Raw genomic sequence first — 12,204 nt, forward strand, 5'->3', positions numbered from 1 at the left:
GCTGTTCCAAACAAACCATAATGATAAAAATCGGCATGAATGAAAATGGAGAAACATTCACTATTCCCATCGTTAGGACCAGAAAACCTGAATTGTTCCCATTCTCCTTTACTCCACATTCCCATTGAACATCAGCAGTCTTTTCCCACATTTTAGGTTTAAAAAAAATCTCCTTTTCTTTGATCACTGCTTCATTTTCTGAGAATTTCTTTCATACTGAAATCGCATATTCTTAGCATTTACCTGGTTTTCTATTGAGTTGTTGGTCCTTTTATCGATTTATAAAAATTCCTAGTATATTAATTCTTTGTCATGTTTTAGGAAAGCATAAAAAGTTAAGATTGTAGGAATCACGGAAGATGCATAAATAATGTTGAGACAGCAGACTGTGAACACAGGTAACGTGTGGTATCTCTGTGCAGCTCCGCCGCATGCAGGAGATGATCGCGAGGATGCAGGCACAGATGCAGGCGCAGATGCAGGGCGGGGATGGCGACAGCGGGGCGCTCGGGCACCACGTGTGAGGTGACACGCACATGTTAGTAGAAGACCAGGCAGTTGTTAATAACGGATATTATCATGTCAACTTGTGTATAATGACAGGCTCTTCTGACTTAAATCTTATCAATGTTTTGCATTTTTGAACCTCTGTTATTAACTAACATTACTACCCTTAAAGGAAAAGGAACTACTCCTAAAAAGCAGAAGCCAGTACTTTGCCACCTACTTTCTAGTAAAGATTTTTCATATTTTCTAAGCTTATAAACATGATCAACACTAGGAGAAAAATTATATATTAAAATATTTTAGTCTTACAATTGGAAATTTGTTAATGCTGAAAACATTTTGTTAAAGGGAATAAAGAAGTGATTTAAGTAGTTGATCCAGATAAAAGTACAGATGCCATGAAGGGGAAGGGTGGTGCCCTGTGCAGTGAGGGTCTGCTTGGCCAGACGCTGACTCCCAGCTCCTTGAGACAGTGCGTGCTGCTGTGTCTGGCCTGGTGTACACCAGCCTCCCTGCTTCCACAGAAGCTGCCAATGCCAAGAGCTCAGGACCAGGAAAAGGCAAATGCTTACTCCCTGTGTTGTGTCGCTTGGAGGAGTTGGTATGCAGACCCGTCTAGGTGTGAGTCCCCTTACCTCCCAGAGGAAAATAGATGAAAGATAAAGTCAGATAAAGACCTAAGAGTCCAAAGGACAGAGCAGCCATTATGGAGCTGGGGTTGAAGGCAAATAAAAGGTCACACAAGTCATGATTAGAGCTTGAAAGTGAGTGTGAGTTGGCAGTGATGGAGGGAGGAAAAGCTGGGAATTAGGTAGACGTTCTCCACTGCAATTCAGGCACCTCCTTATGGAGTATGAGTGTGTTGATGAAAACATGGAGGTGACTTGAAGCTTAGCTGACACATGACAAGGTAAATTAGACAGAAGGCACGGGGTCCACAGGTGGACAAATGGTTAAAAATGGATATGGTGTGACATGCAGGGCATTGGTCACCAAACTCCTATGTAGCTTTATTGGGAAAGGTGTTCATTGTAAAATACAGTGTCTGGAAGGACACAAAAATACCTGTGTACAGTTTAGTAAGTTTTTGTAAAGGGAACATACATATAACCCCCACCTGGGCCCACATTGGTCACTTTACTTTCTTCATTCTCACATTGAAAACTAGGAATAGTCCTGAAGATAACGTGCTGGGTTCACCCTTTACCAGTAAGGAAATGGATGCTGCTGCAAGAGCTGAAAATCATTTGTGCACAGTTGTGTACTAGTTAAATGACATCTCCAGAACCGGACAATGCTGCTGAAGCAAGTTGTAAATGGCACCTGACCCGAGAAATGATGGTGCAGTGGAAACAAACAGAACCTCTTTGGGGTGGGAGTTATTTGAGGCAAGAGGGAGTGATGTTTGCTCACTTTCCTTCAGTTTCAAAATGTTTAGGGAATTATGAAAATTTCACTTTAGAGACATAAAATTTTTATTTCTACGTACCCTTGCTTTCGTGTACTTCCGGTTTTCAAGAGCTTCCTGAATGGTGCTTTTGACCCAGTTAATGTTGGGATCATATAAACCCAACCTTTTGCTGTTAACTACACTGTCTGTTAAAGAGGAAAGTAGTGCTGTCTATGACCACGGCAGCAAACTGTCACTCCCACTTAAATGTGCTTCGTTTTGTTTTTCTAGAAAATACTCTCCTGGATAAAAAAAAAAAAGAAAACATTCCAGATGGTAACATTGCTGCCCGTTTCATGAGCTTGTTGGAATGGTGCCCACCAATGTTTCACAGAACCTGTGCCTGAGAATTTAATTTTTGTTTTTTTTAAACTTTTAGTGGTTTTTTTTTTTTTATGAAATGCTTTTAGTATTTGTATTTCATTGCTGTTTCACTTTATGTTTTGAGGTTAACTTCGCTTTTTACTTTTTCCTTAATTCTAATGTTAGAATTGATTTCTAAGAATCAGTCAACATGTACAGTTAATGTGGAATTTCTTTATTTAGCTGACCTAACTAGCTAATTTTTAATGAGCACTCTTGATTTATATCTAGACAATTCAGATTTACCCAGAATGTTTCTGACTGGGAGAGGCATGTGCCTGGAGATGCAGAAAGATGTGCTGACCAGGGGCAGGGCCATCTGCTTGCCAAGTTGCACCCTGTGCACACTTCAGTTCTTTGCTCTTATGTCTGTGCACAATACTTAAAAAACCAGTTCAGCTGCTATAATACAATACTGTTATCATTTATCTGTTAACCAAATAAAACATAATAGAATCATCTAATGAGATATGTATTAATACTTACATAGCTTCTTTAAAACAGGCTTTTACAGTTGTATTTTAAGAAGTCTTGATCTAGGTCATTTTTTTAAACCACTATGCAGAGAAGTCATCACAAGCCAGTTTTTGTAGTGTTCTGTACTAGTACTGGTTATACTGTGCTACAGAGAAAAATGAAAGCAGCTATGAGCTCTAGTTTTCATATTGCAACTAAAGTTCTTACCTACACAATGGGAGTCAGTAAACTATTTTTACTCAACTAAATTAAAAAATATTTTTAAGGAAAATTAGCAATTGACCAGTTTTGAAACCAACCTTTTTTATATTTTATACTGTACTTTAGTGTATTTTCTGTAACTGGGTCTTAGAAGACCCTCTTCAGCTGTGGGGGTCCTTTGGCTAATGTGCCCGTGAACCCCAGGCCTGTCACTGAACAGTGTTTTGCTCTAAGATCTCCATGAAGCCCAAGTGCCTACCATGTTTTCCTGATTTGGGTTTCCGTTAACTATTTACTTTTGAATATTTTTCTGATGGGAGAAAAATAGCAGTCTTTTTTTTTTTATTTTTATTTTTTATGTGCAGGCTGTCTCATTTATTTTCAACCATTGTTATTTTGTGTAATACAATTTCTCTATATGCCATGTAAAAATGAAAGGCATTTCACACCTGTAGGGTAGGTAGGTCAACAGGCTGTGCATACTTGAAGCCACATCTGGTTGGTTTTCTGTGCATTGTGCCTTGACCCTTACCCTTCCTGCCTTTTCCTCCTGTGAACCCCTCTGGCACACTTTTATCATTATTACATTGGGAAATTCTAAGCCAGATGAAAGGACACAACAGTTATATACAGAGCAGGTATGGTTCAATATTTTCATTTCACTGCAATATGAGGAACTGAAGGGGAGAAAATGCTTAATCTGAGGATGAGACAGGGTTTTTTGTTTTGGCCAGAAAAAAAGATAAAAATGAAATGGTCAAGTAATCTTGAGTCCTGAAGGCATACTACCCTGCTTACCCTCCACTGGTAAACATCATTGTGCTGTGTGCCGGGCTTTGTGTGAGGTTTTTTTCCCCAAGAAAAAGTATTGCACAGTTTGAGTTTTTTTATATTCAGTAACTTTACTGGAAAAAGCTATTAAAACAAAAAGCATTTGCAAGTAATTGATGTATATCCTGTGTATGTTTGACTAAAAGGACTGTGTGGGGAAAGGTGTCGCCTGACTGTTAGGGTGGGAGGGCACACACTTCAACACTTCTAAACCCCTTTTTGTTTTGCTATTCAAATCTAAATGCTTTTGCTAATAGAAAATTTTTGCTTTTACTACAAGATAATCTCTACCTTTAGAAATGTATTTTGAAAACACTTATTTTACACAGCAATTTTGTACCATTTAAACTAACTTTTTATCAATAAAGCACTATTGTTTAGATACCAAATGAGTACTTATCTTACTGGTTCTTTCACAAGGGGAAAGTGTGAGGTTTTCTATTAAAAATCAGGAAGACTGCTGGGTGCAGTGACTCATGACTGCAAATCTTAAGTACTCCAGGAGCCTGAGACAAGTGGATTGCTTGAGGTCAGGAGTTCAAGACCAGTCTAAGCAAAAGCAAAACCCCATCTCTAAAAACTAACAGGGCATTGTTGGGGGGAGGTGTCTGTAGTCCCAGCTACTCAGGAGGCTGAGGCAAGAGGATCACTTGAGCCCAGGAGTTGGAGGTTGCTGTGGAGTATAACGCCACGGCATTCTAACGAGGGCAACAAAGTGAGACTGCCTCAAAAAAATAAAATCAGGAAGAGGCTGGGTGCAGTGGCTTATGCCTATAATGCCATCCAGGTGGAGGTTTGAGGCCAGGAATTCTAGACCAGCCTGGGCAACGTAGCAATACCCTGTTTCTACAACAAATTTAAAATGAACTAGATGTGGTAGCCTATGTCTGTACTCCCAGCTATTCAGGAGGCTGAGGTGTATAGCAGGATCACTTGAGCTGCGACTGGGCTTCTGAACTCCAGTCTGGGTGACAGCAAGACCCTATCTCAAATAACAGAATAAAGATTAAAAATCAGAACTTTTTCCATCAGTAGCATAAGTGCTGAAAAACTTTGTACATATTGGAGATCCCAGCCCAAATGAGGTAAAAATTGTAAATAAGTTACTTGTAGGCGATGAGGTCACCTACTTAGAAAGTGCAAGGCCATCTAGTAAAAAATGGCACTAAGAGGTAAGTGACACCTCCTTACTATTAGAAAGTGTAGTGGGGAAAGATGTCATTCACAGTAGCAACAACTATGAGAAACCTGGAAATATAAATGAATAATTGTAATATATCTAAGAAGAAATAGTAAAGTCCGGCTCAGCACCCATAGCACAGTGGTTACGGCGCCAGCCACATGCACCGAAGTTGGAGGGTTCAAACCTACCCGGGGCCTGCTAAACAATGACAACTGCAACTAAAAAGCCGGGTGTTGTTGCGGGCACCTGTAGTCCCAGCTACTCAGAAGGCTGAGGCAAGAGAATCTTAAGCCCAAGAGTTTGAGGTTGCTGTGAGCTGTGACGCCATCAGAAAAAGGAAAGCCCTACAACTTCATTAGGGAAAAGTGAAAACGGGACTTGAAACCTAATCTGGGTGGCAGGACGCCCCCATTCCCAGACCTCTGGGCCCCTACTGTGCCCTGTCCTGTGCCCACCAAACTCCACCGCACCCCGCAGCTCCTGGCGCAGCGCCCGGCTCTCACCACGGCGCGCTCGGTACACACACGCCGGGTCCCGACCGCTCTGAGGCTGGTGGGGCGTCGTTGGGGGCCGGGCCGAGCCGATCTCCGCGATCCCGCCAGGACCCCACACACCGAAGAGGCCTCGAGGGAAACGAGGTTCCTCTGGACCAACGTTCTTCCCACCTGGGTTTTTGGGAAGCTCAGAAGGCTCGGCCTTCGTCCTGGAGGCTACATCACCTCGGAGAAGTCGGGCGAGGGCACGGTGGGGTCGTTCCGGGATTTAACCCCTCGACAGCCGCGCAAGGACGGCGTTTGCCGGGGTCTGGCCCAGAGGGCATGTTGGGCGGGGGTCTTGAAGTACCCGTAAGAGTCCAATGTACCTAAAGGCAAGGACTTTCGCGGCTGAGTGTGAGTGTCCCGGAAACCCCGGGATATCTGACCTCTAACCTTGTGGCGGGCGCCTGTAGTCCCAGCTACTCGGAAGGGCGAGGCAAGAGAATCTTGCCTCGTTTCCATTCTGGGGCGGGAGTCCGGAGGCTACAGGGGGACTGCCTGTCTCTGACGCAGACACCCCTGTGCGACCCTTCGGTGGTTCTAGGTCCCGTAAGCCACGGTCCTGATAACCCTAGGAGGGGTACGATGGGTCGGGGACAATGAGGATGGCGACCCCGGGCCTCACAAAAAGAGCGGGAACTAGGAGGGCCACACCCAGAACCCCATCCGGCGTGCCCAGGCCCCGTCCGGCGTGCCCAGGCCCCGCCCGGCGTGCCGTCGCTCTGCTTGGATTCGCATTCGACACCATCGGCCCCCTTCGCCTGCCTTTTCTCGGTGGATCACCAATCAGAATTCGGTGTGGCGCTTCCAAGAGGCGTGCCGACGAGGCCCCGCCCCGGCACCCCACAGGCCAATCGGAGATGCGTCCGCGGGGGGGCGGGGTCCTGGGCGGGCGCGCGGCGTGGGGGAGGCCCGGGGCAGTCGGGAGGGGACGGCGGCGGCGCGAGGAGCGGGCCGGTGGGTGGCTTCTGGAGGCGGCGAGGGCCGGGCAAGGTAGGTGAGGACGCGGCGGGCCACGGCCGGGGCGCGAGAGGCTGGGCTGGGCCTCTCCAGTGGGGCGGTGAAGCCAGAGGCCCGAGGCTAGGGCCGGGCAGGCGCGGAGGCCGCGGCCCACCAGAGAAAGTCGGCGTCCGGCCTTGGAAGGCCTTTGTGAGGCGGCGGCAGCTCCCAGTCTGGTCCGGGTGAGAGGAGTGCGAGTCAGTGGGGAGCTTGCCCCGGGGAGCGGGCGGGGCGGAAGCGTCCCGCGTGTGCTCCTGGTGCGGGCACCCTGGTGTGGTTAGGGGTTCCTCGGGGAGACCCCCAAGAGCCGCAGGTGGAAGCTCAGAGACCATGTCTGAGCTGCGTTTGCTCCTCTTGGCCTTTCCTCAAACCGTGCCTCCCTGTGGACCCTGTGCCGGGTGTTTTCACGGCGCTCAGAGTCTAGCAACAGTCCTCAGCCGCGGGGAAGCCCGACAGGGAAGCCCGCGCGAACTGGGAGGCAGAATGTGGCCCTCTCACCCCCGAGCTGTAAGCGATATGTCCATTCCTGCTGAGGCGGAAACCCCAGTGACATTTCCTGTGCAGCTAATGCCCGTAAAAAAACAGAAATTAAAGTAGGGCATCATTGAGGGAAACAGTGTCAGTGCACAGTGTCAAGGAAGGGCAGGTAACGCCCAGGCCTGAGTCTTTGAAGTGCGAGTTCTCCCTCTAGATTCCCCCCCATGAAGTGTGTTTGCCTAGACCGCCTTGGAAATGTGACTGCGCCAGGCGCCTGGGGTGAGTGCTGCTCCTGTGGGGAATGCACCGAAACAGGTGCACAGATTTTCTCAGTGCCAGAGACATGGCAGCAGACAGTTCGGGTGAGGAGGAGGCACGGAGGAGCTTTTGACAGTAGCCCAAATATAATTAAAATCATATAAAGTAGAGAAAAAGGTTGGGGAAACTGGAATGGGTAGTTTAGGGTTACACCTTGGGGTATTGCAAAGCCAGCCACCCATCATATTTGTGTGCCCTTGCTGTGCTCTGTGTTTTCATTATGTGGCTCGCTATTAGTAAACTAGATACTGATGATGCAGTTTTCTGAACTGAAGAAGTTTGCTGTCATTTACACAGGGGACTGTCAGCAGACTTCCAGGCTCCTTCTGTACCCAGTCCTTTCCCAAAGAGGAAGTTGATAAAAGGTATATTCATTTATCTCTGCCTCCATAAAATGGGTTTAAAATTTAACTGTCTCTGCTCAGCGCCTGTGGCTCAAGCCCCTAAGGAGCCAGCCACATACACCTGAGCTGGCAGGTTCAAATCCAGCCCAGCCACCAAACAACAATGACGGCTGCAACCAAAAAATAGCTGGGCGTTGTGGCAGGTGCCTGTAGTCCTAGCTACTTGGGAGGTGGAGGCAGGAGAATTGCTTGAGCCCAGGAGTTGGAGGTTGCTGTGAGCTCCAGTGCCAGGGCACTCTACCCAGGGCAACAGCTTGAGGCTCTGTCTCAAAATAAATAAATAAATAAATAAAATTTAACTGTCTCATAGTAAGCCTGTTAGTAAGTACTTGCTAAATGTTAGCACTTATTATTATCAGGCCGAAGAATAATCTGAATAGACAGTAGAACTAGTCAACCCTGGATAGTCACAAAAAACAGTAGAGAAATAATTAGGCAACATTTAAGCAAGGTCATGCTGTTGGGAGGGAAAGATTTGAACTGGATTGCCAAAACAAAAAAGTCAATGCTGGAGCAATTCCACACAAGCCCATTTAAATCCTTGGCCCAAGGAATTCTGTTCCTTCCTTTCTTTCCAAACACCCCTGCTTCTAGTCATATCAATTCCTCTTCTACATTCAGACAGTATCAGATCTTTCTTATTACTGCTTATCCTTTAAACTTTTGTTCTAGTTTTCCCTTCACCCATTTTCATATCAGCTTGTGGACTTACTCAGTGTTATAGTGCCAGGCATGTGGACAGGACCCTGCTGTCATGCTGGGGGCTGAGCCAAGGCGACTCCAGTCCTGTTCTCTGAGATGGGAGTGTGCAGGGTTGTTCCTAGTGTATTTGTCTATGCTGGGGTTTTACCTGGCGATCTGGGAGTTAAGGGTCCTACAAACAGTATGATAAAGCCTGGTGTTGGTTGGTTTCCTGGGGAGCGTCTGTGTTGGTGCTGATTCATTAAATTGATCTAATCCTTTTGGAGGGCAACTAGTAGTGTATTGATAAAGGTTTTGATATTTGGATTCCTACTTTTGAGAACAAATAACCTGGTAAACAAACCTTGTTGTGACAGTGTGGTAGAGCACTGCAGTAGGTAAACACACTGTGGCAGGCCCTTTGCCATCTTCCCCTCCAAGAGAAATTTGAACAGTTTTGATCCGTAGAAATATGCCTTAACTGAAAAGGCAAAATGGTACGTACACAGCAATTATAGTGTTGGGGAAATATGTGAGGACATAGAGAGGATCCGGGTGGGGGGTTACCATGATGCAAGTGGTTTTATTTTAGAGCAGTGTTCTTCTGTTTTTGTTTTTTGAGGCAGTCTCACTGTTACCCTCAGTAGAGTGCTGTGGCGTCACAGCTCACAGCAACCTCTAACTCTTTAAGCAACTCTCTTGCTTCAACCTCCTGAGAAGCTGGGACTACAAGCACCCTTCACAACACCCGGCTATTTTTTTGTTGCAGTTGTCATTATTGTTTAGCAGGCCCGGGCCAGTTTCGAACCTGCCTGTCTTGGTGTTGGTGGCTGGCACCCTAACCACTGAGATATGGGCACCGGCCGAAGCAATGTTTTTCAACCTTTTTTATCTCACAGCACACTTTTTTATCCTACAGTTAAACTTTTGCAGCGCACTGAAATTATGTTGATTTATAAAAAAATTGGGTGGCATCTGAGGCTCAAGGAGTAGGGCGCCGGCCCTATATACTGGAGGTGGCAGGTTTGAACCTGGCCCTGGCCAAAAACTGCAAAAAAAAAACAAACCAAAAAGCGAAAAAAGAACTAGGTATCTGTAGCACAGTGGTTACGGCACCAGCCATATACACCAAAGCTGGCGGGTTCAAAACTGGCCCAGGCCTGCTAAACAATGACAACTGCAACAACAACAACAAAAAATAGCCAGGCGTTGTGGTTAGCACCTGTAGTCCCAGCAACTGGGAGGCTGAAGCAAGAGAATTGCTTAAGCCCAAGAGTTAGAGGTTTCTGTGATGCCACGCCACTCTACTGAGAGTGGCATAGTGAAACGCTGTCCCGGGGGCAGGGGGCGGGAAATATATATATATATATACACACACACACACACACATATACACACACACTTACTGTGCTTTGAATTTCTTTCAAAAATTAATTAATGATCTTTAAAATTCTTCACAGCATATCTAAGATCTTCTCATGGCATTCCAGTTGCAAATCACTGTTTTGGAGTCATGGGATTATTTCCTCCTAAATTAATGTTTAGTTTATAACCATTTTAAAATTCAGAAGCAGAAAGGCCCTGTATGTTATAGGATGTAATGATGATGATACAGTGATGAATCCTGCTTTGTCTTGTCTCTCCCTTCCCCAGCCCATCCTTCGCATGTCACATCTCAGTTGCAAAACCTGCTTTGGTGTGGGATTCCATCTAGTTGGCCCATGAAAGCCCTCATAGCCCAACTCAGGCAGCCACCTCTCACCTCCCCTGGATATCTTGGCCCAGCCCCACTTAGCCTCTCATCCTTCCCAGCTCCTCCTGCTATACTGTTCCCCTTACCCACTGTGCCCCTGAGAATCCCAGGCTTTTCTAAAACATTGATTTAATTTTGCTTTCTAATTATGTAAAAACATTTATGAAGCTCTCAGGTAACTGTTAAGCACAGTACACTAAAAGTAGTTTCCAACATTGTCGTTTCCGCCTCTTTCCCTTCCTCCACCATAGATAACTATTTTCGTTAGTTTTTGGTTTATCCTTCTATTGCTGTTTTTTATACATATGTTTATATTTCTCTTTTAATGAAAGTTAGGATGCCATGCACCTGGTTTTGTACTTGTTTTTTTTTTTTTTTTATAGAGACAGTCTCACTTTATCGCCCTTAGTAGAGTCCGTGGCGTCACACAGCTCACAGCAACCTCCAACTCCTGGCGATTCTCTTGCCTCAGCCTCCCGACTAGCTGGGACTATAGGTACCCACCACAATGCCCAGCTATTTTTTGTTGCAGTTTGGCCGGGGTTGGGTTCGAACCCACCACTCTCAGTATATGGGGCCAGTGTCCTACCCACTGAGCCACAGGTGCCGCCATGTACATGCTTTTATTTAGAGCCATACCAAAGCAGAATACAGAGATCTTCTTACTTTTTTCTATGAAGATTTTGATGTTATACTGGGCAGCTTCATACTATCCCCCCCAAAAAAGTGTTGAGAATCTGTCAGTTATCCAGATTCATTTCAGCTCTTAAAACTTATTCTTCAGTTTATAGAATTTTGTTTAACATAAAACCAGAATACCTCGTTGTAGAAACTATAAAATATAGTCTTTCTAAAGGAAATACTGGCATCTGGTTAGCATTCAGGCAATTAAAAGAAAATCTAGGGAGTAAAAGTAAAATTGAAATGTTTGCAAATATCGGCTGTGTACAAACAAATCTCTTTGGAACAATAATACCTGTGTGTACTGTGGTGTTGAATTTGTCTGAAAGTGATCTTTCTTCTTTTGTGGAGATTTAGCCACTATTGTGTGTGCTAAGGTAGGAGGGCTGTGACAATGTGATTTTATGAAGTATATTTGATTTTTTGCTAAACAGTATAAATTAGTTGGAATAAAGAACACATCTTCTGGGCGGCACCTGTGGCTCAAAGGAGTAGGACGCCGGCCCCATATACCGGAGGTGGCAGGTTCAAACCCAGCCTGGCCATAAACTGCAGGGAAAAAAAAAAAAAAAAGAACACATCTTCTTGCTTGGCATCTATAGCTCAGCGGCTAGGGCGCCAGCCACATACACCAGAGCTGGCGGGTTTGAACCGGGTCCAGGGCCTGCCAAACAACAGTAACAACTAGAACAACAAAAAAGAACACGTTTCAGTTTACACATGGATTCTTACAGTTGAAAAAGATCTGTAGTTCCTCTGCCATTTTCCAGATGAAAAAATTGGGGCTGGGAGTGATAGAGTTCTGGCATTTATTAATGGCAGAGCTGGGGGTGGAGCCAGGTGTGCTGCCTGTGATTTCTGCCGTCCCTGGTGGTGGCCGCTGCTTCCTTCCTCTTCCGAGTGCCTGCCTTCCTATTTGGTTTTTGTGAATCACAGCTTGGTAGTCACCTTTCTGTGTCAGTGTCCTGCCCTTCCAACTCCAGAAGCTCTTGAGTGGACCTCTGCCCTTCCTGGTGCTTGAGGGAGGTGTTGCCTGCCTTTGGTTCCTCTTTATTCATCTTTATGCAGCTAATACAGCCAACCTGAAGTACCTGCTGGGCCAGTGTGTGCGGTGGCACTCTTCTCCCCAAGCTTCTGATGCCAAATGTGGTTTCTCTGATGTTTAAGTCATTGCCTTGCAATAGTGAAGTGGTATTCTAGGGAGGAGGTATGTGTTTGTGCAGCCATATTCTGGGGAGGGGCACAGATGTAACCCCTACCTCCCTGCTTACCACCTTCCCAGCCAGTTGTTTCTCATCTACTGGTTGAGCCCCCAGCTTTCTCACATTGACTAAATTGCTTAG

At 45.7% G+C, this 12,204-nt stretch overlaps 2 protein-coding genes across 18 annotated transcripts in view; both read left to right on the forward strand.

The window, feature by feature from the left end:
* Nucleotides 1–4,213, forward strand: part of SEPTIN2 (septin 2) — a 40,686-nt gene extending 36,473 nt beyond the window's left edge. For 3 of the 7 annotated variants that reach the window (XM_053597247.1, XM_053597245.1, XM_053597246.1), the window contains one exon: nucleotides 423–4,213. In XM_053597247.1, the coding sequence (XP_053453222.1) occupies nucleotides 423–524 (102 nt within the window). In that variant the 3' untranslated portion in view covers nucleotides 525–4,213. The remainder of the gene's footprint in view (nucleotides 1–422) is intronic. The other 4 variants (XM_053597249.1, XM_053597248.1, XM_053597250.1 and 1 more) reach the window with 4 other exon arrangements.
* A 2,225-nt stretch (nucleotides 4,214–6,438) lies between these two features.
* The window catches only part of FARP2 (FERM, ARH/RhoGEF and pleckstrin domain protein 2), a 141,216-nt gene continuing 135,450 nt past the window's right edge, over nucleotides 6,439–12,204 (forward strand). For 9 of the 11 annotated variants that reach the window (XR_008381222.1, XM_053597220.1, XM_053597223.1 and 6 more), the window contains exons 1-2: nucleotides 6,449–6,541; nucleotides 7,640–7,707. The gene's annotated coding sequence lies outside the window, so the exon portion shown is untranslated. The other 2 variants (XM_053597222.1, XM_053597221.1) reach the window with 2 other exon arrangements.

Source organism: Nycticebus coucang, chromosome 7 (assembly GCF_027406575.1).
Source record: "Nycticebus coucang isolate mNycCou1 chromosome 7, mNycCou1.pri, whole genome shotgun sequence".
Classification (NCBI taxonomy): domain Eukaryota; kingdom Metazoa; phylum Chordata; class Mammalia; order Primates; family Lorisidae; genus Nycticebus; species Nycticebus coucang.